Source organism: Heliangelus exortis, chromosome 3, assembly GCF_036169615.1.
Source record: "Heliangelus exortis chromosome 3, bHelExo1.hap1, whole genome shotgun sequence".
NCBI lineage: Eukaryota > Metazoa > Chordata > Aves > Apodiformes > Trochilidae > Heliangelus > Heliangelus exortis.
This window is the reverse complement of record NC_092424.1, coordinates 29,896,949-29,918,487: the sequence shown is the minus strand read 5'-3', so window position 1 is coordinate 29,918,487 and position 21,539 is coordinate 29,896,949. Positions and strand designations below refer to the sequence as shown.

Genomic DNA, 21,539 nt, shown 5'->3' with positions numbered 1-21,539 from the left:
AGAAAAAAAAAAAATAAGATTGCAAAATTCCCAATCAGAAAAAGAGATGTAACATCAGGACTTTCATTCAAACTCAGATGTTTAATGATCTATGATTTGCAATGAAGTGCAATGATTTCATTGTACTCAGGCCGGGTTTCCCTATGCTGAGATAAAACTGGAGAAAAACAAAGTTGTGACTATTCAAACCAGTTGCCTGTGCATGTGAACCCATTTTACAAAGTGTCTGACATCTGTGTTGAAGCTTTAGGTGCAAGTATCAGTAATGCACATAATATGTAACAAATACATATGCCATCTGCCCTAAGCAAAGGGCATCCTCTGACACATGGACCTTGATCCCATCAGTGGCTGGGGGTAGCTGCAAGTCAAAGGACCAAGTTTGTGTCCCTTGCCACAGATAAAGCAGATGGCAAAGCATCCCCATCTTGGCTGGAGGGATCTCCACCTTTCTTTCAGCTTGCCCAGAGCTTTTGGAAAGTGAAAAAAGCTGGAGCTCTGGATTCCTCCACACAGAGAAAAAATGCACAATTTGCAACAACAAACAAGTCCCCTTTAGGACTACCAGCAGAATTACGGTTATGTTAGCATCTGAAAAGAGTTTAACTGCTAGCAATGAGTTACCCACAAAAAAGCCCAGCAGTAAGCTTGGAAGCACAACTAAAATTGCTTCTATTACTGTCAAAGGCAAGCTGTGAAAAGTGTTTCGTGTAAGATAAATAGCACAAGTGAATGAAGTTATCCTATCTTGGTTACAGAGAACCAGAACATACTGATGGCTTTATTTTTAGAAATAGCTATATTTTTATTGGTATTGATTGTACTGTAAGATGCTACAGTACTTGTAGGAAAGCACATCCTTGCTCCTCACAGCTTATTCCCATGGACCTCTGAGAAACATACAGCATGTAATAAATGTGCAGCTTCCTTAAAATCTGACCTTAGTATCTTCAACCATCTTTCTGGTGAGGAGCCATTAAAAATTCATTCACTCTGAGAACATTCCTGGTATTGCATATGTTTCTATTAATATCTCTGCATGCTTTCCTAACAAAAGGAGCATTGTACAAGAACTGCTTTTTTCATTCTTGCACAAAAGCTCTTCTACTTTGTGTTCTTTCCTGTGGGCAACTTGTCAAGGCAAATAGGGTTATGGAAAATGTCCACAGTCCATCCAGATGGAGGCTCTTCAGGTAATGTCTTCAAAACTTTTATGCTCTCTTTTGATTCACAGGAAGAATAGACATCCTGCTCACACACAGCTGGCCATGTCAACTCTTCACCTGACCCAAGGATGTATCAAAAAATATCTTATTCCACATCAGGGAGAGAACAGTGATTTGTTCATTGGCCGAGGTCATGGCAGAAAAGTGACAGCTGTTCTTTGCGTGTAGTGTTTCTACCTCTAAGACCAAAGGACTTCCTATGTTGGCAGGCTTGCCATGTATGATGCTATTTTTATTGTCTGACATAAGTTGTCCAGTGACAACATTCCTTAAACTCTTGGTTGGATGCCTTAGTGAAGGCAAAAGAGAAGCTTTCCTGAAATATCACAGAATATTAACAAAATAAAAAGAAAGATACTCACTGTTGCATTCCTGAATTAGCACACACAGCCTAACAAGTAACAGGGTCCTCACCAAGCATTTTTACTAATTTGGTTAAATCCAAAGGATTGTCTGAAGTTGTGATGAGACAGATGATGCCAGAGCAGTCAGAAATCATTTAAGAAATAGCACTTGGAGACTTAATTGTACTCTTTTCCCCCTCTTGATCTGAGTATGAGCTTTGTAAAAGTAAATATTCTCTTCATGCTGTGTTTTCCAAAGAGCAATGTGGGTGCCAAACACAGCAAACTCAACTGAGAGTCTTGGGAAAACACCATCTCCTGACTGAGGGGTCCAGGTCGCAAATGGCACATACTTCACTTTTTTTCCCACTGTGGAAAACGGAGCATTTCCTTCTTTTTAGATACTGAAGTGCACATTGACATTGTTAATATTTATGTTCTGAAGTAACACTAAAAGTGACAAAGGAGAACAATCTCAACCTTTTGTCACTCTAGCGTCATGCAAAGAAGAACCTCCTGTTCCTCTCCTCTGGTCATGACTTCCTCTAACCCAAATGTCTCCTCTGACTATTTCCATAGGGATAGAAGCTGGCTGCTGGCATTGCTGCTGTTTGTGCAAGAGGATGAACCACACAGCACACTGAGCATGGGAGCACCCATGAGATTAACATGAGCAACAGGCTCCTGAGTGCATAAGAGACTGCTTGATCCTCATGCTGGAATGCACTTTGCACATTTAATTGAAGTCTGTCAGCACTCCTCTTTACTGCCATTGCTCAACATGCAGTTGTACAGCACTCCTGCTCTTCTGTACAGTTTCCATGTCAAGAACTTTTCTCAGCTCATCTATTAGTGACAGCTGAGGGAAACATTCACAGGGATATGAATTGCAGGTAGATGGACACATTCAATTTCATCCTGCACTCTCCTGAGAGGATCTCTTCTTCCTCACAGTTTTTCTCTGTTATTGAGATCTCTTCCCCATAGACATCATCAGTTACAGAGAAAGGAATCCTTATTACTTTTTCTTGTACTAAAAAAAAAAAAAAAAAAAAAAAAAAGTTATGCTTTCCTATTATTTTAAATGTTGAATTTATCTATCAACCCTCCACTAGACATGTATTTTCTTTTACATGTTAAAATTATGTTCTTGAATAGATAAAGCAAAGCAGCTGGCATACCAGTGTCCTTAAAACTCCTAGATATTCTATTTCCTTTAAGATTTGACAAGTCTCTTCCCACTCCCACACAGGGCACAGCTTGAACTGCTATCAAGCATAGCTCTTTAATGTGTCTGAAAGAGAGTATTGTTTCAGAAAGATTCCAGCTTGTCCACATTGGCAACTGAAACACTAGCTTCTAAACAAGAATAAAGATGTGCTTATTGCTTTCACCTTCATAGTGCTTCCTGGACACTAGTCCTCCCTGGAGCACCCAAAAATAGTAGACATCTTCTTCAAAAGGGTGACAGAACAGTGAAATAGAGACTGGAGAAACTCGACCTGCTCGTGGGACAGCTGCAAGTTATGAAAGACCTCTCAGAGTGAACTTAGGTGCCATGCCTGGGAAAATACATCCTTTGTAAAATCTAACCTCAGTGGATGAAACCTGGACTCTATCTCCTTTCTACACATGATTCCTCCCATCAGCTCCCTTGAATGGATGATGCTATCAGCTCTCTAAATGACTGTGATAAGCATCTTCCTGCATAAAATTGAATAAAAACTGACCAGAAGAAACAATGATAGATATAACAGTCATCTGAGTGAAGGAAGGTCATGAACATCATCCCATGGAGGCCTGTTTGGGGCCTGCATGCCACAGTCATCAGCAACCTGGAAGGGGAGTGAGGGGTTAGGGGACAAATATGTATGATGAGCAGGGTAGTAAGACAAGAGCTGGGTGAGAAGACCTGAATTACAGGAGGGTTCATACTTCACACAACTCAATGATTCAAATCCTTGCTACAGGACAGTGTGGATGGTAGACATTCAAGAAGAAATTAATGAGTACAGAAAAGCAAATTATGTGAATAGGGTTGACTACCAAGATATCCCTCTACTCAACCTGTCCCAGAGCCAGGCAGAGGGGTGGAGCTATAGATCTCCCTTGTAAGACACTCATCACAGCAGCAAATAACCAGCACTGCAGCCAGACTGGGACAGCTCTGCCAGAATGAGAATACATACTCAAATTAGCAAAAGCAAGCACCACCTATTCTGGCTCTCTGAAACAGATGATCTTTGTGTAGAATGAAACATCAAAATATTCTTCAGTACTGGATAGCTAGTGCAAGTTTTTGTAAATTGTAGAAAGAGGTGGACCATATCTTAAATTAATTCAAAGATAGCCCCTTTCCTTTGCCAGAAGATCAAAAGGTAAAACTGAATCGGGGATAATATTTTCAGCACTGCATTCAGACTCCTATGTCATTGCATATGAATATTATTGGCTCTGTGAGACATTTCCAAAAATAGATGTGACAAGAACACTTCAGCAATTTTTAATGATAAAAATATTTAAAAACTGTTTCAGCTCTCCACAAATTCTTTTGCTAGGTCATTTTGATAACCCTTGTAAAATCAAGGGAAATGCACTGCCATTGCAAAATATCAAGTTGTCTTTTACTGTCCTCCCCACCCCCACTTTGCAAGGTGGACTACAAAGCAGACTGAGGCTCGTGATAGTCTAAATGCTTAAAGGGTTTGTGTCACTTTTTTGTTGTTGCACTCTTCTTCTTAAACCTTCCACCTCCTTCAGTATCTTAAAAAAAACCTGCAAAACAAAAAAAATCCAGCTGTTCAATTGATCTTTGAATAGAGAGGGTGCAGTTCTGTTCCTATTCATCAAAAAGTTGAATGAGTATAGGGAAAGGTAAAGAGGATGGAAATAAGGCTGATCAAAGGCCAGTATGGCTAGGACTTTTCAGCATGAAAAGCTCAAAGGGGTGCTAGAGGTCAATAACCCAGAGTGGGTATCCAAGGACCAATGGTTTATCAGCTCTTCCAGTGAAAAAAATTAGAGGAGAGTCCAGGGATAACTAAATTCAAAATAAACAAGAGGACCTGATTCTTCTCTCAATGAATATGGACTATCAATACTCCTTCATGTATCTTGCCTGGATGCAAGAAGCTGATGTGGTCTCACAGGTAGAATGTAAAACCAATTTGAGGAGAGATAAATTAGGGCTACTAAACAAACCACAAGAATTTCTAGCAATCCTGTGGGATGGAATTAATTGGAGGATGGAAGACTATTGCGATAATACATCTTAAACTATTTCCCTGTTCTTACTTTACCCTTAGCAGCTCTTAAGAATCACTGTGGTACATAGGAAACTTGATCCATCTTGCCATAATCATGGCTTATATTGCAGAGAGAGGGCAAGCAAAAGAGGGTCTCTCTTCCTATAGAGGAAAAACTGATCATCACCTGCTTCTGATGGGCTATGCTTCTGCCTGGAGACAGGGGGTTGTGGAAAGAGGATCTAGCATGCCCTTGACTGACTTGAGCTGTTGACCACTCACGGAAGAGCCTTGCTGGGTTATACAAATCTCTGTGAAGCTTTGGGGTAAGATCACATCCTAAACAAGTTGAGTGACTCTGCCTTCTTACCCTGTCGAAAGAGATGTGATTTTGCTTACATTCTGGTTGTAGAAAGTATTCAATCAATACTCTACCTGTGGCTGTCAAGTCAAAACAAAGATGTCTTCCAACTGCACTGCATAAAGCATTTCAAATCTACAAAGAAATAGTCAATTATACTGACCCCATCTTTCTGTGTCCATGTTGATTCTAAAGTGCAATGTTTTTAAAATCAGACCAGGGTTTTGGAGGCTGTTACCCTATGCCTGTTTTCTTCATAACAATATGATCTGTCTGATTGATTCTAACTGATAGTTATGGCATATTAAAGAAGAAAACACAGGCTTTCTACTGTGAGGATGCCCAAGCAGATCTCAGGATAAATTAAGAACAGAAAATGAGGTTTTTTTCCCCTGTGGAAAGAAAATGTTACAGCAGCAGAGAGATAGCCAGTAAACATGATATGCAGTTCCTGAGCAAACAGGACACCCAGAGGGGTTTTAATCAGCTGAAGCGTTTGAAAGTTGAAGATTTAAACAACTCTCTTAAACCAAGGGGAGGAGGGCTACAACAACACCACCAGTAAAACGCACTGACAGTAAATAAATAGCAATATGTCACTGAATGCTTAAGTAACCAGCAAGTTACCAGAAGTAAGAAAAAACACTCCACCGGTAATTCTGGATCATCAGCCAGAGACTCAGATTCAAGTTTGTGCTAAAAGGTGCCTAGCTCTCTGAGGTCCTATTTTTTATCTCTTTTTAATACTAAGAGCTTCATTTGACTTCTCTAAATCTGAATATAGGTATTTATTTTTAGGTATTTATAGGTATTTATAGGTATTTATTTATTTTATTTATATATTATTCTGGGCACACGGTGAGTCACATTAACTGAATATGAGTCTGGTAAAAGTTCCTGATCTCTCTTCATACATTAGAAAAAGGAATCTAACACCCCTTGCTCTGACTGGAGGTGTGAAATTACTGGGGGGGGTTTTGTTTGTTTTTGGTTTTGTTTGTTTTTTTTTTTTCCTAGAGAGGCACAAAGAAAAAAAAAAAAAAAAAGAAACAAAGAACAGAATTCAGCTTGAAAACAGTAAAATAAATCAACACTGAATGGATTATTTTTAGATCAGACTACCTGAAGCAGCCTGACCTGGAACTGCAGAGCATTCAGGGCTTGTGTTTTTAAAATTGGTTTTAATAAATAGAATCAATCCCTCAAATTATGAAGAAGGAAAAAACCACAGGTCAAATTGATTAAGAATGTATTAAGAATGTAGCTTATCATTATAAGCAAGGGGTGCCTTCTCTTGTCCGAAAGAGAGAAAGTGGCAGAAGAATCCACATGAAACTTTTCAGTATCTCTCCAGGAACAGTTGTACACAGAGCTGTAGAGTTGTATAGTGCCTGAAAAGGCTCCTGATTATCCAAAGACAAACACAGCCAACCTTTCTTTTTCCTTTCCCCAGAAGGGAAAAAAAACCTTAAAATAATAAATAAATTAGGAAATTAGTTCTTTGTCCTGAGATAAGCACAGGAGTCCACAGGGAGGACAGAAACAGCACAAAGTCTCCTTCATTATATGTGGGATTTTATGCTTAGGTGAACAGAATTGGTCAAATCACTGGACTATGTCTTTCCACATATTGGATCAGCAAGGGGTGCTGGAGGGTGTTCAGGAGTTCTCTTTTCCTGGAATAGCCAGCCACGGATTATTCACTGGAGAGGTGTGAGGGGAGCATCCCTAACTGCAATCAAGTTTTATGCAATGAAAGGGAGGATTTGCACACAGTTGCTTTCTTCTCTTTGTGTTTATTTCTTTTGTTTTGTTTTGTTTTTCCCACAGGGACTTTGCTCTGGGGAAGCTGCTTGGTCTCACTCCAGAGTCAGTTTTGCTAACACAGGGCTGGGTGACAGAGGATCCAAGCTGGAGCACTGGCATTGAGGTCCCCACTCCACATGGGGTGCCTTCACCTAGGCAGTTTCTCAGGTGCTCACAGAAAGGGATGGATCCCAGCACTGTTGCGCCAGTATCAAGGTAAAGCACATAGACACAGCACACAGACACTCCTGCTACACTACACACCACCTAAAATGGTAGGGAAAAGTGGAGAATCCCAGCTGTCTCCTTACTTGGCATAATAGGGTGGTGACTCTACTTTAGTAAAGCTTTTTTTTTTGTACAGTGGCCTCCTCCCCCAATAATGAAACCCAGGAAAAGCCTGTTGCAACTTCAAACAGATTTCAAAGCTTCAGTAGTGCCCCAAGTCACCACCACTGGGTCTACATGTAGAGAGTTTGGTACTGTTCCTCACCAGGAGACCACCATGAGCTCCTCTTTCATCACACAGGGTTTGTCCCAAACACCCACACGATCTGGAGCTCTGGAGCACAAGTGGTGCACAGGAAAGTAGAGCCTTTCTCTCCCTCCACCCCCAACATGACTTTTTTGTTAAAATTAAGCCAAGTATGAACTAAAAACACTGATTTTTTTTCATCAAATACAACATATCATGAAGATGTTTTTTGGCACACTTCATGACACTATAGAGGTGTGAGAACAATGTATGGTGCTGATAACCTCTGCTAACTCCCATTCGTCCTCAGATTGAAAAACTGGCATCACATGGGCTTTGAGCCCACATATAGCACATAAGAGTTTTTCACTGTTGTGGTTGAATTATAAACACCAAAAAGGGAACAATAGTAATCTTATAATAACAGACTATACTACAGAGGCACTACTCAAAGTCTTTCACGTGCTCCAGCGATGAGCATGATTCAAAGCCTATCTTGAACAGCCTTTCACCTCGCTACTGGTAATTCAGAGAATTTTTAATCTTCAAGGACACAATATCAAACATCTGATGGAAAATTCAGTGTAAAAACATAAGTAGTTTTTATTACATTTCAATCAGAAGTAGATTTCATAATATTTTATAGCAGGCAGGGCCTTTGCCAGAAGACCCAGAAATTTCTTGGCCAAAGCAGTCAGGGGTTAACTGGAAGTCTGACAAAATAAACAAAATGCCAATTATGATTCAAGTGTAGAGGAAGTTATTTTCTATTCAGTGAGAAAAAATTGATTTTCCCAGCAGTGTCGCTTACACTGTAATGATTATTGCACGTAAGAAAACTTAAGAAAACGATGGCAAAGCAAATTAAGTGGGCTGCAGATCATTGGCTTATCTTGACTGCTCACCTTGAAGACAGAGTTAGGGAAACATAATATACAGTCCTGGATATCAGGGTGCTTGAACTCTCTGCTCTCTTTTCAGTTCCCTGATTTTCATATTAAAATTTCAAAACAGAAATAAACATTTCCAGCAGGGATAAAGCACAAAGCAGCACATCTTGCCAGTGTAAGGACATCTGCTTAATTAAAAACAATGATAATTTGCTGTGACAAAAGATAATTAAAGGAGTATAAATTGCATAAAAATTTGGCTGCATTAATTTTATATACACAACTACTCATGAGTCATTTGAGAAAAATGTTGCTGTGGCTCCTCAGCTTTTGCTTCAATACTGATGACCAAATGCTAAAGCAATAGACTGAGCTCATTGTTATGGTCCAATTTAACAGAAATTAATAGGAATTCTTGCACTGATTTTTCAGTGTGTATTGGGTAGACTTCTTATTGCATGCATAAACCTGAGTAATGGGAACAGAGGTTAACAAAGCAGCGACAAAATTATAATCTCTTTACGTGGAAATGGAATTGTCCCAATCAGAGTTTGTAAGAAAAAAATTAATTGGCCTTACATTCTTCTCTGGCGACATTCACAATCAGCCAGTGTACTGTACAGTGAGTGCTGCACACCTTATCTAGCTGATAGAATTTGCTGCAAGAAGCTTGGTTAACAGTATTTGGTTTTGCTTTAGGGCCAGCAAAAAGGACAGTCAGCATCATCGCTGAACCTAAAATGTCATTGTGAATTTTCAAACACACAGAGAATTTTTACATTGTTTCAAGCTCTGCATCATTACTTGACATGATTCTAATAGCAGCTTCCTTGCAGGTTCTGATTGTTTTGCTCTCTTTTACATGTGAAAAGGCCAAAAGGTCTCAAGTTTAAAAGATAAGATGGCTGTGCAAAAATAGGAGAATTCATGAGTTTTGAAGTTGATTACTTTTTTGAGAAAATATGCCACTAATTTATACCCCTGGACCTTCTGGGCTAGACTTGGAGCTTCTTACTTCATTGCTTCCTATTATTTCATTGTACTGACCAATCTATCCCTCCACCCCCCCACCCTCCCACCTTTTTTTTTTTTTTTAATGTAACATCTATAATTTTTCTTGCAAATTGTTCAAAGGGTAGGGATGATAATGGTCATTCTCTCCCACTCCCTCAGATTAGAGGAACACTTTTGGCAATGAGAAAATGAACATTTGTTCTGAGTTTAAGAATTGTGAAGTATGTTAAATGGAGCAAGTCCAGAGGAGGGCCATGGAGATGATCAGAAGTCTGGAACACTTCTCTTTATAAAGACAGGCTGAGACAGTTGGGTTGTTCAACCTGGAGAAGAGGAGGCTCTGGGAAGAATTTAAAGCAGCCTTCCAGTCTATAAAGGAGACCTACAAGAAAGACAGGGACAGACTTTTTAATAGGGCCTGTAGTGACAAGGTAATGGTTTTAAACTGGAAGAGGGCAGATTTAGACTAGATAAAAAGAAATTTGTTGTGAGGGTGGTGAGAGACAGGAACAGGTTTACCAGGGAGGCTGTAGATGCCTCATTCCTGGAAGTGTTAAAGGAGACACTGGATGTGACTTTGAGCAACCTGGTCTAGTGGGAGGTGTCCCTTCTCATGCAAGAACATTGGAATTAGGTGATTTTTAAGGTCCATCTCAACCTAAACCATTCTATGATTCTATGTTTATTTTCTAGGCATATTTTATAAGACTGCAATCTTTAAAAGATTATTTTATGCTACTTTTGAAAAAAGTTGCATTTTCTATAAGTGCTACTATTACCATTGTTCATTAAAAAAAAAGTATTCAGGGCTCATATATGGAGTTACAGAAGAGCAAATAACATGCAATGGAAATACAGAAAGCCAGAACCGACATATTGACTGCCTTTGAATATGGTTTTTTATTTTCCTGCCTCCTTCACTCAAGGGTAATCCTCTGAAACACACAGATCTTTCAGCTGATTATCCCTTTATCTGGCAGAAGGGCCCTTTGACATCGTGAGTATTGTTATTTCAGCACTGAGATAGCAGGGAATGGTTAGTGACACCACTAGTGTCACCAGTTTGACACCACTTTTTTCCCCAAAGTGTTTTCCATTACCACCTCTTCAGTAAGGTCAACAAGGGGGAAGTTCATTCAGATGACCACATAATCCAAGCATAACTTGGAAGTGGGCTGTTAGGCAGCCTAGCAGAGGAGCATGGTCATTGGGTTCTGTTACAGCAGCTGCTGAAGTACAGATCCTGCTTTGGAAAAGGGTTTTCCAACTGGGATGAACTCAGCTTCATGAAGACTCCTACACTGACACCATACTTGATGATGAATGTGAAATTTAGGCCTCTATATAGTCTGGATGCATCTTTTTCTTTCTTTGGAGCATTTTAAGAAAAGGAGTTGAGATCATATCAAGGATTTAGGCTTCAGAGACTTGTGGGCTTCCAGCACTGTGCCAACATAAATCAGCTGAGTTTTGACCAACAAACCTCTGAGTATTTCTATGCAATATAGGCTGAAACCTGAAACTGCTGTTCAGAAAACTAGGATGCTGCCATAAAGTGTTTTATGGGATTGTATAAGCTCCTTTATATGATGAACACTGTAATGATGGGCTCTAGCTGGCAAGTCAGGCACTATTGCTAATAAAAATAGCAGCCTTCCATCTCTTCAAATGAGAGCTCAGGAAGCTTTCTGTGGAATGCAGAAAATCTTCAAGAAGACGTAAGCAGGAACTTCTGAAGCACCCCCTGCCTCATTCCCTAATTTAGCTGATAACCACCACTACGTATGCCCACCCTGGAGGACACTACAGAGATGAATCTACACCTGGGATCAAGGCCACCTCTTGGCAGCCTGTTGTGGAGGGGAAAAAAAAATATTTCAAAGCCTTCACCAAAGAACCAGTCTCCCCGTTTTCTAGCACTGCTAGAGTTTCTTCCAGACAGCATTCATGCTTCTGACTGAAAAACAAAATGACAAAGCAATAGATGCTGCTGTTCCACAGCTTTGAGGTTATAAGACTACAAGATTGTCACCACCATACCAGGGCATCAGTAATCCAAGGAGAAGCACTCTTGGGTAGTCATTTTGTGGGTACTCATGCCTCTGTGCCCAGCCCATGCAGCATTTCTGTCAAATCCTGGATGGACACACTCCAAATTCTAGGGTAAAGTGCTCAAAAAAAAAAAAAAAAAAAAAGATTTCTTCGGTGTGGGCCATGCAGTGTGTTCATCCACACTGATATAACAGTAGCTACATTAATAGAGTATATAAAAAAATATTTATGTACATGCATCATTCATATACTGTGAAGGATTTTAGCTAAGGAGATAAGTTAAATTCATAAAACGGTGCAAACCTTCAAGCTAGTGCTCCATAGGCAGCCAGACTGACCAGAACAGAGCCAACAATCAGCCCTAATTGAAATGCCCACAAAAATCTCCACCTCAGCTTTCTCTAAATTACTGGCTGTAACATTACTGTGAAATGCTAGTCTTCTAATACACTGACAGAAATTGATACAAGTATAAAAATTAAGAAAGTGGAAAAGTTGCAGAGTTTCCATGTCAGTAAAGATGTATATTAGAGGAGATAAAAACCCCCGTGCATTAGTTGAACATTAAAAAATTGTAAAGCTGTGACTTTGTACTGCCTTATTTAGGAGATTCAAAGCAGCAGGCCTGTGTTTCATGCTGCTGAGCATAAAGCCTTCCTGCGATCAGAAAGAGGTTTTAAAAATACGAATGTGAAAGAAGGAATTTATTTATTTATTTTTAACAGGGAAGTATTTTGCCACAGAAATGGCAATTCACAGTCTGGTACACAAGGTCTTGAAGGTTCTACAGTCCCTGATAAACCACTGATTTGCTACCCTCGAGTCTTGGGAAATTGCTCCTTAATTGCATCCTATAGATTTGTTTTTTCTGTAATGGAAAAAAATGTTTACATACTTAAAAGGAATGTTGTGAAATCTGTTAATATTTATGGAAAACTTCGTGAGACCTAAGAAAATCTTACCATTGCCATATGGTTCATTAAAACAATTAAAATCTCCCTTAATAATTTAAAATAAATTTGAACAGTTGGCTACCCATTTCATTTGTGCTTTCAACACCCATTTTATTTTTCCCTAGAGTAGTTTTCTGTCTATTGCAAAAGCACAAAATCCTGAATCTGCAAATAACATGCAGATGAGTAGTTTTGCACCTGCGATGCATCCCACTGGAAGGCAGCAGAGCTGCTTGGGCAAGCAATTAGGATATGTATGAATGCCCCTGGAATCAAACTCTAGATTTCCTTGCAGGGTATTTCCTCACAGGGGCCAATAGCACCAGTTTCAAAGGACTGAAGAATAAGGCCTGGGCTTCATCTGCCATGGCAACAGCATACTGCAGACAGGAAATTATAGCTCCTGGGATTCAGGTAGAATGAGTATTTCCCCAAAGCAGTAATTCTACCTAGAGAGAGAGAGAGTTATGCTGCTGGGGCATTTCTTGTTTTGCTGTCATTTTCTGACACAGTCTGTACTTCCTTTATGACTCTCCACTTGCCAAAAAAAAAGAAAAGCAAAAATTTCCATAGCAGCTCTCTTTGCTGATGAAAATTTTTGGGACAAGATAAGGTTTCTGGCATCAACCCGCTCTCTCACCATTGCAGGGGGGTTAATAGCCCCTCTTCTTATATCTTGCTTGTTCAGAAATTTCTGTATGTCTGTAAGTATTCCTGCTGTGCGACTGGACTCTGAGGAAAGACTCTTAAGAATTGATCAGAAGGAAAAAATGGATTTCTCATATCTGTTCTTTTATTTGCAGCTGTGGAGAGTCTGAAGATGCCAGAGAAAGCAGCACAGGCTGTGCTGCTGCTGCTGAAGGCAGATTTGCTTTCTTATCTTGGTGAGTGTCAGTGGCTGTCACAGACATGAATCAGTCCAGTCATTGTACACTACTATTCCAAATTAAAAGAATAATTAGATGATCATCAGTTTGACAGTATATTCTCTCCTTGCTCCACCCGCAAACAAAAGCTGAAACACTGAAAAATCGGAATTTTTCCCCACTTCATGCTTATACATGCAGTTTTTTTGGAAAAACACTGAAGATTTGCATATTTCTTACAAATAAATATTCACAAATAAATTCCAGTGAATTGACTTTATCCAGAGAAGGATTCATATCAGAAATTACATCCTCATGTGTGCTATGGGGAAACTGTACGTTAGTAGGACCTTTACGAGAGCAACGCTCCATAGATGTTCACAGAAGAGGATTTCAAAGAAAACGTGCTAAATGCTGGACACTAACTTCATCCTTGAGTAAGTGAGTGGACAGAGGTGAAACTTTCAGCCTGCAGCTCACCCAGTGGGTGTATGTTTAAAATTAAGGCTGCCCTGTCTATAGCAAGTTCTGAATATGTTACAGTCAAGGGCAAAACAAGCACAGAAGTTCAGAAAGTTCAATATACTCACGAAAAACTAAGACTGGTTAATTTGAATTGGGTTGGACAGTGTTTTAATTGCTCTTGGAAATGTATCTCCCTGCCACTATAATAGCAACCTGTAAATTCTCCTCTAGCTTAACCAGGATCAAATGCATCTGAGAGGTTTGATAAGGTAATGGGAGATAAGAAGTATCTGTACCCGCCAGGCTCAGCTCCTGAGGCACCTAAAGAAATTTGGAGGAAAACAATAAGCAAAAGCAAACAAATCAAGAGTTTTCTGACCCTAGACCTCCTAAATCAAGAAAGCTGCACCAGAGTAAAGGCAGAAATTAGGCTTCTTATTACAGTGTATGCAAGACAACTAGAAGAAATTATTTTCTATACTGGTGTCTGAAACTCAGGCTTAACTCTATCATATAATTTGAAATAAGCTTCATTCATTTTAATGACTTAAGTTTCACTGCTAATAAAAGCAGTCCAATCAAACTACAGGCAAAGAGTGTGAAATAATTTACAGGTTTTGCCTGAAAAGGTGAAGGTCTTAAACAAAGAAAAGTGACTTTTTCCATACAAGCGCATGCACCTCTATGTATTAAACTAATAGATTTCCATGAAAAATAATAACTGTCTTCTGTGCCCAAAGTATCTTGTTTACCAAACACACACACACTAATTACTAATCTGCTACAGCCAGAATGAACAACATGTAGAGGAAAGAGATGACCACCATCAGACAGGGAAAATGAGCTTAGTTCTTTCCACTGAAGTTAATGAAGCTATGACACTTTAAATTAGCTGTGAACATTCCCCAATTATCTTTAGACTTGCCCGCATAAGGATGCTCAGGAAAGTTAAGCAAAGCTAACTAAAATGCCACAAAGTAAGAAAAGAGTGAGGCATATTGAATTTATATGAATTTATTTTGCTGCTCAGGTTAGGTGATGATCAGGTTGGTTTATTTATCTTTGCTGTTTAATCCTTTTTGTCTTTGCAGAACGCCCCTGCTGCACACAAACTGCTGGCAGTGAGGATGTTTATCCCCTTTGAGGTGGATTTTCACTTTCCAAACTCTCCCAGATTGTAGTTATATGAAATAAGATTTAAATGGGAACATACCCAAGATGAAGACACTATATTCAAGGCAAGAAAATGTGACACCTACAAAGGAAGGGAAGCAAAGCTGGCCAGTTCCAGGAACCTATTTTTCCTGGTGGGGATGTGACATGGGCCCTCTGATTTTTTTGTGTGTGTGTGAGAGACTAGGGCTGCCAGAAAAGCCAGAATTTGTACATCAGGAGACTGTCTCTGCAGCAGACCCCATTGAAAGTCATCAGGTGGCACAGACCCTCTCAGTGCTACATACAAACAAAATCAAGTCTTGGCTTTCCCCAGGTTTTCCTGCAAAAGGTTTAGTGATTTAAGAAATCGTATATATATGTCTTTAAATTTGAAGTGAATGCACATTTACTTCAAACATGCTTTAGGCATATATATACACATCTATATATCTGCAGTATCATAGATGTTAGCAACAGTCATGATAAGTCAGGTGAAAATCATATTATTGCCACGGGTAAGCCAGCAAAAGGTACTGCACTGCAAATCAACTCCTATTGTGTGCAGCATACCTCCTTGTGCTGAAAAGCTCATGAAGCTCTAGAAACTGGATGTTTCTACAGAGATATATATTCAGTAATTTATACTAGCTGAGGATTTGCCCTGCAGAGTTTATTATCTTTTAGTGTAAATTTCATCCATTTCTTTTTTATTTTTTTCTTTTATGCTTTTTTTATCCTCCCAATGAAAATCTCAAATAAAGAATACACACGCATTGTACCATTCCACTCATATACATCCAGTCATCATACAGAAACCTCTATAGCTTTCTACTTCAAAGTAGGAGCTGATCATAAAGGTAGGAAGAGAAGAATGTATCACTAACTGAAGACTTCTTTATACCCTAACAGAAGCAAAGCTGTTTTTTTAAAAAAAAACATCAACCAACAAGCTTTAGATAGCATGCAGTTATATCCTCAATATGCACTGCTGTGTAAATATTCGCATCCTCTTTTGATAATATGGGGCTTTAGTGGTTAACTACATGATTAACCACTATAAAACAGGGACTAGAAAGCTTCATGGGTCTTCATTTTGTTAGCCTGCTTTTTCCTATCCACACCCTGTCTTTCTTCCATCAAGGCCAGGCCACCAGTGTAACCACCTGAGCAAGAACTGTAATTTTTTTTCAGGTTTCAATGTAATTTCAATTCTAAGTGTGAAAGCATAAAAAAATTCCTAATTTCAGCTGTCAGTAATAGTGTTGCATTTACTGTTCTCATCATTTGCAGCTTATGTCTCAGGGAAGCACATAACACAGGGACTCGGTGCATAATACAGAACTTGTTATTTCAGAGCAAGCTCTGATTTAGTGGTTAGACACCTACTCAGCCTTGACTTGATAGTTTAAAATAAATATCCTTGAGCAATTGTACAAAAATACCTATTTAGAGAGCAAGTAAAATAATCCTGTGGTTTATAGTTTGCAAATACTTGGGAGAAAACACTATGTAAAATGCTTCTACACTGCTCTGACAACGACTAAGCTGGCTACTGAAACCAGAGAATAGTTTTTAAAATACAAAACACCACGCAATCAAGCCTAGACTTTATTTATTTTGCCCGAAGTTTCCTAGATAGCACTTTGACAGTTGGGGGCCAATTGATGGACCCCCTTTGTCATAAATCATTTCACTTGCCTCCGTTGGTCCTTTCTAAAACTGTCACCAGCCTCTGGCAAGCTAACACATGAAATAGTTCCCTTTAATTAGCTGAGTCACACATCCAAGTTTGCAAGCAAAAGCTTCCATTGGGGGAAGCTTCCATTTATGTTTTTTATATCATCTGTTATGTAGAAACAGGCAGAAGGAACCAGCTAGTCAATACCTACACTCTTCTGGCGGCTGCTGCAGTTATGTTATTTAAGGGGGGTTAAAATCAAAGGAGTAAAATTTAGGAGCAAGTTTCTCTTTATAAAAAATACAAGTTAACCAAATTTGATTTCCTGACACATTTTTATCGCAACATTATTTTAGGATGAAAGTCAAATTTCTCTCATGCAACTCCGCAGGACTACAAGCAGAACTGGACAAAGCAGCCTTTTTCACATCCCTTCTTAAGCTGCCTTGTACTGTTGCTTCACTTGGCCAAATCAGAGATTTACTTTACTGCCCAAACAGTTGAACCCGGATGCTGGGGCAGAGTTCCCTATTTCCCTGGGATGCAGTAAAAGCAATGTGAAGCCCTGCTGAGATCAGAAACCCAAAACTAAGGAAGGGTGCTGTAAGAGAATAAGTAAGTTTTTCCCTGCATTTTGAATTATACTCCTGGTGGATATGTTTCTGCCTAAAGTAGTTTGCTAAATATTATGAAGGATCTCTTCTATTCTGAGAAGAAGATATTTTTGTTTGAATTATTTTCTCAATGAAGGATCTCTAGTGATTAAATTAAATATTAAGTGAAATACTTAGTGAATACTAGAAATAACATGGCCTTATGCTGGATTTTAAAACTCTTTGAAATCTTCAAGGACTAAACTGCCCTAGGTGACTGCTGATTTGCTCCCCGTTTTTCACTCTGTGAGGCAATTAATAGTTAATACTTTGATACAGACGAACCTATGTTTCCCATCTGAACTTTTGGCCTCTGGTTTCTCATGGATTACCTCCAGAGTTGTAAATCAGTCATCTACATTTCTCACAGGCGTTTCGGTATCCAAAAAAAAAAAAACCAACAAAAAGCCAAAAATTCTTCCATCCAAATCCTGTTTCAGACAAAGGTTACCTAGGAAAACATTGAATAGCCACAGCCTCCCCAGCAAATACCTGGGACATGCCAGCTGCACAGATTCTGTAGATCTGCAGGCAGCCATGCATGAACCAAGCTGTAACTCTTGTCTCATGAGATTTGGGCTTGAAACTAAATAAATAAATAAATAAATAGATGTGTCAGTGAGAAGAGCAACAAAACCTCATGTTTTCTGATCCCTGCTCTGTTTCCACATGGCAAGGAAAAACTGAATTCCCTCACCTTAAAAGGCTGCGAGCCCTCTCTATCACTATCCTTGCTAAAACAGATGCTACAGATGCTTATCCAACCAGGAGCAGAACCTCAGATAAAGTACTATGCCACAGAGCTCACACTTCTTGTGGAGTGTAAGCTCTCACTGTCAGAAGTCAAGCACAAAGAAACCTGGCAATATGTACTAGTGGACAGCCCTCAGGGAAAAAAAAAAAAAAAAAAAGCCATGGCAAAGAGCAGAGACAATGGTTGTAGAGGGCAATAATTTTACCTTCATCATGTTCTTTTACCTTTATTATAAGTTTTTTTACTAAGTACCGGAGATGGCTGCCACATACCAGTGTCCCAACCTAAGAAACATCTGTAGTGAAACTGAGACACATACGAACAGGAGAATTGCTGGAGGATTACCAGACTCCTGTTCCCTCCAAAGCTGCCACTGACATGTTATTCAACATCTAAAAGGCAATAGGAAAGGATGCTAAGATAGCTTAAGAAAATGGTCAAGACCACACAAAAGAAGGTGAAGAGCTCTAGGAGTACTGAAGAACCCCCTTTTGACTCATTAAAAGTTTTTTAAAAACATAAAGCCAGCTTCTGGTGTTACCAAGAGTGCATTTGCAATAGCACCTGAAGCAGTAGAGTCTATTTTAGCCACCTGAATCACCCCACTGGGAACACAATGGAGACATGCATAGGGAAACACCTTTCTAGACTCCCCCTTTGACCTTGAAAAGAAAATTTCAAGGTTTAGATGTAAGTTAATAGCTCTTCAGCTATTATATCTGGTTTTATTAACACTCACATTTGGTGTATTCAAAGCAGTTGCACATTATTTTTGTGTATAAAATATTAAGCCATACTGAAATCAGTCCCCAGGCTCAGCTCATTCAGTTATCTCCTGAGGAACCAGAAGTTGGTGTAAGTGAAAAGAGAGTCAACTTAATAGATTTTAAGTCCAATATTTGCACAATATTGCCAGATGTAAGGATTCATCACACAGTGTGTGTGTGATTGTACTCAGTGATCTCAGAGGTCCTTTCCAACCACAATGAGTTTGTGATTCTGTGATTCACTGTTTTCAGCCACAATAAGTGTAGTCTGCCTGTTTCAGAGAACACTCATTCATGGTGAGCAACCTGCAAATTAACTTCCACAACAAAACCATAAAAAGTTAACCAGGATCTGCTGTGAACAAATTGTATTTTCTAACAGGTGCTATTTGGTCGTAGAAAACTGCTATTTCACAGAAATAATTACAAAGTGCTTTTGATTAATCCTTAGAAGGCAGACCTTAACTGTCTAATCTAAAGAAACAATCAAGACAAAGTTAAACAAAATTAGGAGTACATGCCTGAATCATGGCTCTATGCAGGATTTAGTGGACCTAAATCACAGATGGATTATTTTTTTCTCTAGCTGTGAGAATGATTTAAACTTTCACTGACCTTCCATGGTTAATCCAGATGTTTTCCTCAAGTTTTCACCAAAGTCTACTTATTCAGAGAGCATAACAACTCCTCCTTCTGAACAAAACAAAACTTCTGCCATAGGAAAACTGTGGGATGGTGGCCTTGGGAAAGGGGTATATTTTTCCAACTAGTGACACATCATTCTTCATTGTATACTCCCTCAAACTTGCCACTCCATTTATTAATCAAAGACCTTTTCCAGGACTACTCCTTTTTTTGGCTTTAGATTGTAATGATGTCAGATCGTTGTGGATGTAATTTGCTTTAAAAAAATTGAAATTAAAACAATTACACACTTGCCATTGCATAAGCTCTTTTTCTTGACTGTGCTACTGACACAGAAAACAGCTGTCATTGTTTGCTAAAACAAAACATTGATTGTTAAAAGTTACTTTGCAGAAAATGGAGAGAAGCTTCAAGGTAGAGAAAACCCTTCCTCCAGTCACACAGTATGGTATCTTTATGTTGCTCACTCTTTTCAACTTCAGTAGTGCTGCTCCTCTGTTGGAGGAGGAATGCTCTCTGAATGGTTATCAGAGTCCTTTCTGTAATGCCTTCATGATTTCAAAAGGAAAACATTAAGTTGCTTCTTGGCAGACAAGCACAAACCTTTGGAAAGCTCCCGCAGCACGAACACAAAAGCTTATTATCAACTTGTTCGGGGCAGACGAGTTACACCGCGTGTTTCCACAATGCTAAAGCAAGCTGTAAAGAAAGCTTAGACTTTATGCTTCAAATCACTGTCACAGCACCAATGAAGCTTGTTTAAAATTTAGTCTGTGCTTTCCATTATAATGTACCATACCTTTTCTTAGCAAGGACCTTAAAATGTGCATGATCAGAGTAACGGAGAGGAGTTTCAAGATGTAATTAAGCGAGTGTTGGAGGACGCACTGTGCTTTCCAAACAGCTGCTGTGTCTCCCTAGTGACTCCCTCCAAACCCGACCCTTGGCTTGCCAAGCAGCAGCTTGTTTTGAGACCCAGCAATAAAGTTGATGCTCACAAAAATTCCCTCTCCCTACTTACAGTTCGGTGGTGTTGGCGGGGATGTCCCGGGGAACCTGGACCACCTTGCTCTCCTGACAAATGAAAACCCTGCCCACACAGTGGCAGGTTTGGTGTTGGCATCCCCAGCAGCCTGCCAGGAAAACCAGCAAGCAGGCAAGGACTGGAGACATCTCTGACTTCACATCTGTGCCCGTCTCCTTCACCTCAAACCCCTGAATGGAAGATCCGCCCCAAAAGCTGGGAAGAACCACGTGGCTCTAGGGGGATGAATTCTCAGCAAGTTTCAGTTCATAGCTCCAGATCCTTTACGGCCTTAGAGCAAGGATGGAGATGAACAATGCTGATTTCCCATGAGGAAAGTATTCTATATTTAAAGTGGTGGCAATACCACAGGCCCCAGCTGGATTAAGAAGGGTGCTTCTGGTGCACTGGGCATCTGCACTGGGAAAATGTCCTTACTTCTCAGCTAGAATATTTTGCATGTCTTATTTGGTCCGACAAAGGGATAACAAAACATTTTTAGTTTCTACAGCCCAGGAACTTGTGTCCCTGAAGGAGAGGCACTATTTATGCTTCCCTTCATGGATCCAAGAGCCCCTGCCTTTGTGTTGCTCCTAGGCAAAAGAAATGTGTTATTTTTTAACAGGGTATATAATCTATTTGGTAGGCTAAGAGCCATACAGACCTAAAGCCAGAGCTAAATAACACAAGTTTATTTTCAACTATGATTATTCTTTGCCGATTTATCTCCTCTTTATTTTGGCACCTTTGTAGGAATCCAAAGAGGAGAAAATACCACAATCCCAGTAGTCCCTGTGGACTGCTAATCTAATTTCATCATTTGGAAAAAACTCCAGAAATATGAAGAATGACTATTTGTCACAAAATGGGAGGAAAACAGCTTCAAGAATAGCATCATAAGACCTGTATGCTGAGTCCACTCTTTGAGTCCTTGTTTGTTTTGCTTCCTTTTTTACTGACCTAAAATATCTTTCTTGTTAAAAATGTTAATTCTGTATGGAAGGAACCGTGCTAATTTTTTCTGTCACTGAGTAGTGCTTCACCAGGTTGTCATCTGAAACCAGGGATTTTCTGTAAGTCATGTGAAATAAGAACTTGAGATATAAAGGTGGTGGTGGTATTTTGTTTTAGGTTTTTTTTGTTGGGTTTTTTGCAGAGATTTTAAG

General features: G+C 39.4%; 1 protein-coding gene across 3 annotated transcripts in view; it reads right to left on the bottom strand.

Moving 5' to 3' along the window:
• Window positions 1–20,638, bottom strand: part of FSHR (follicle stimulating hormone receptor) — a 79,460-nt gene extending 58,822 nt beyond the window's left edge. For 2 of the 3 annotated variants that reach the window (XM_071739817.1, XM_071739819.1), the window contains exon 1: window positions 20,371–20,638. In XM_071739817.1, coding sequence (XP_071595918.1) covers window positions 20,371–20,522 — 152 coding nt within the window. In that variant the 5' untranslated portion in view covers window positions 20,523–20,638. Of the gene's footprint in view, window positions 1–19,319; window positions 19,501–20,370 lie in introns of those variants that run through there. The other variant, XM_071739818.1, reaches the window with a different exon arrangement.
• Window positions 20,639–21,539: the final 901 nt, after the last annotated feature.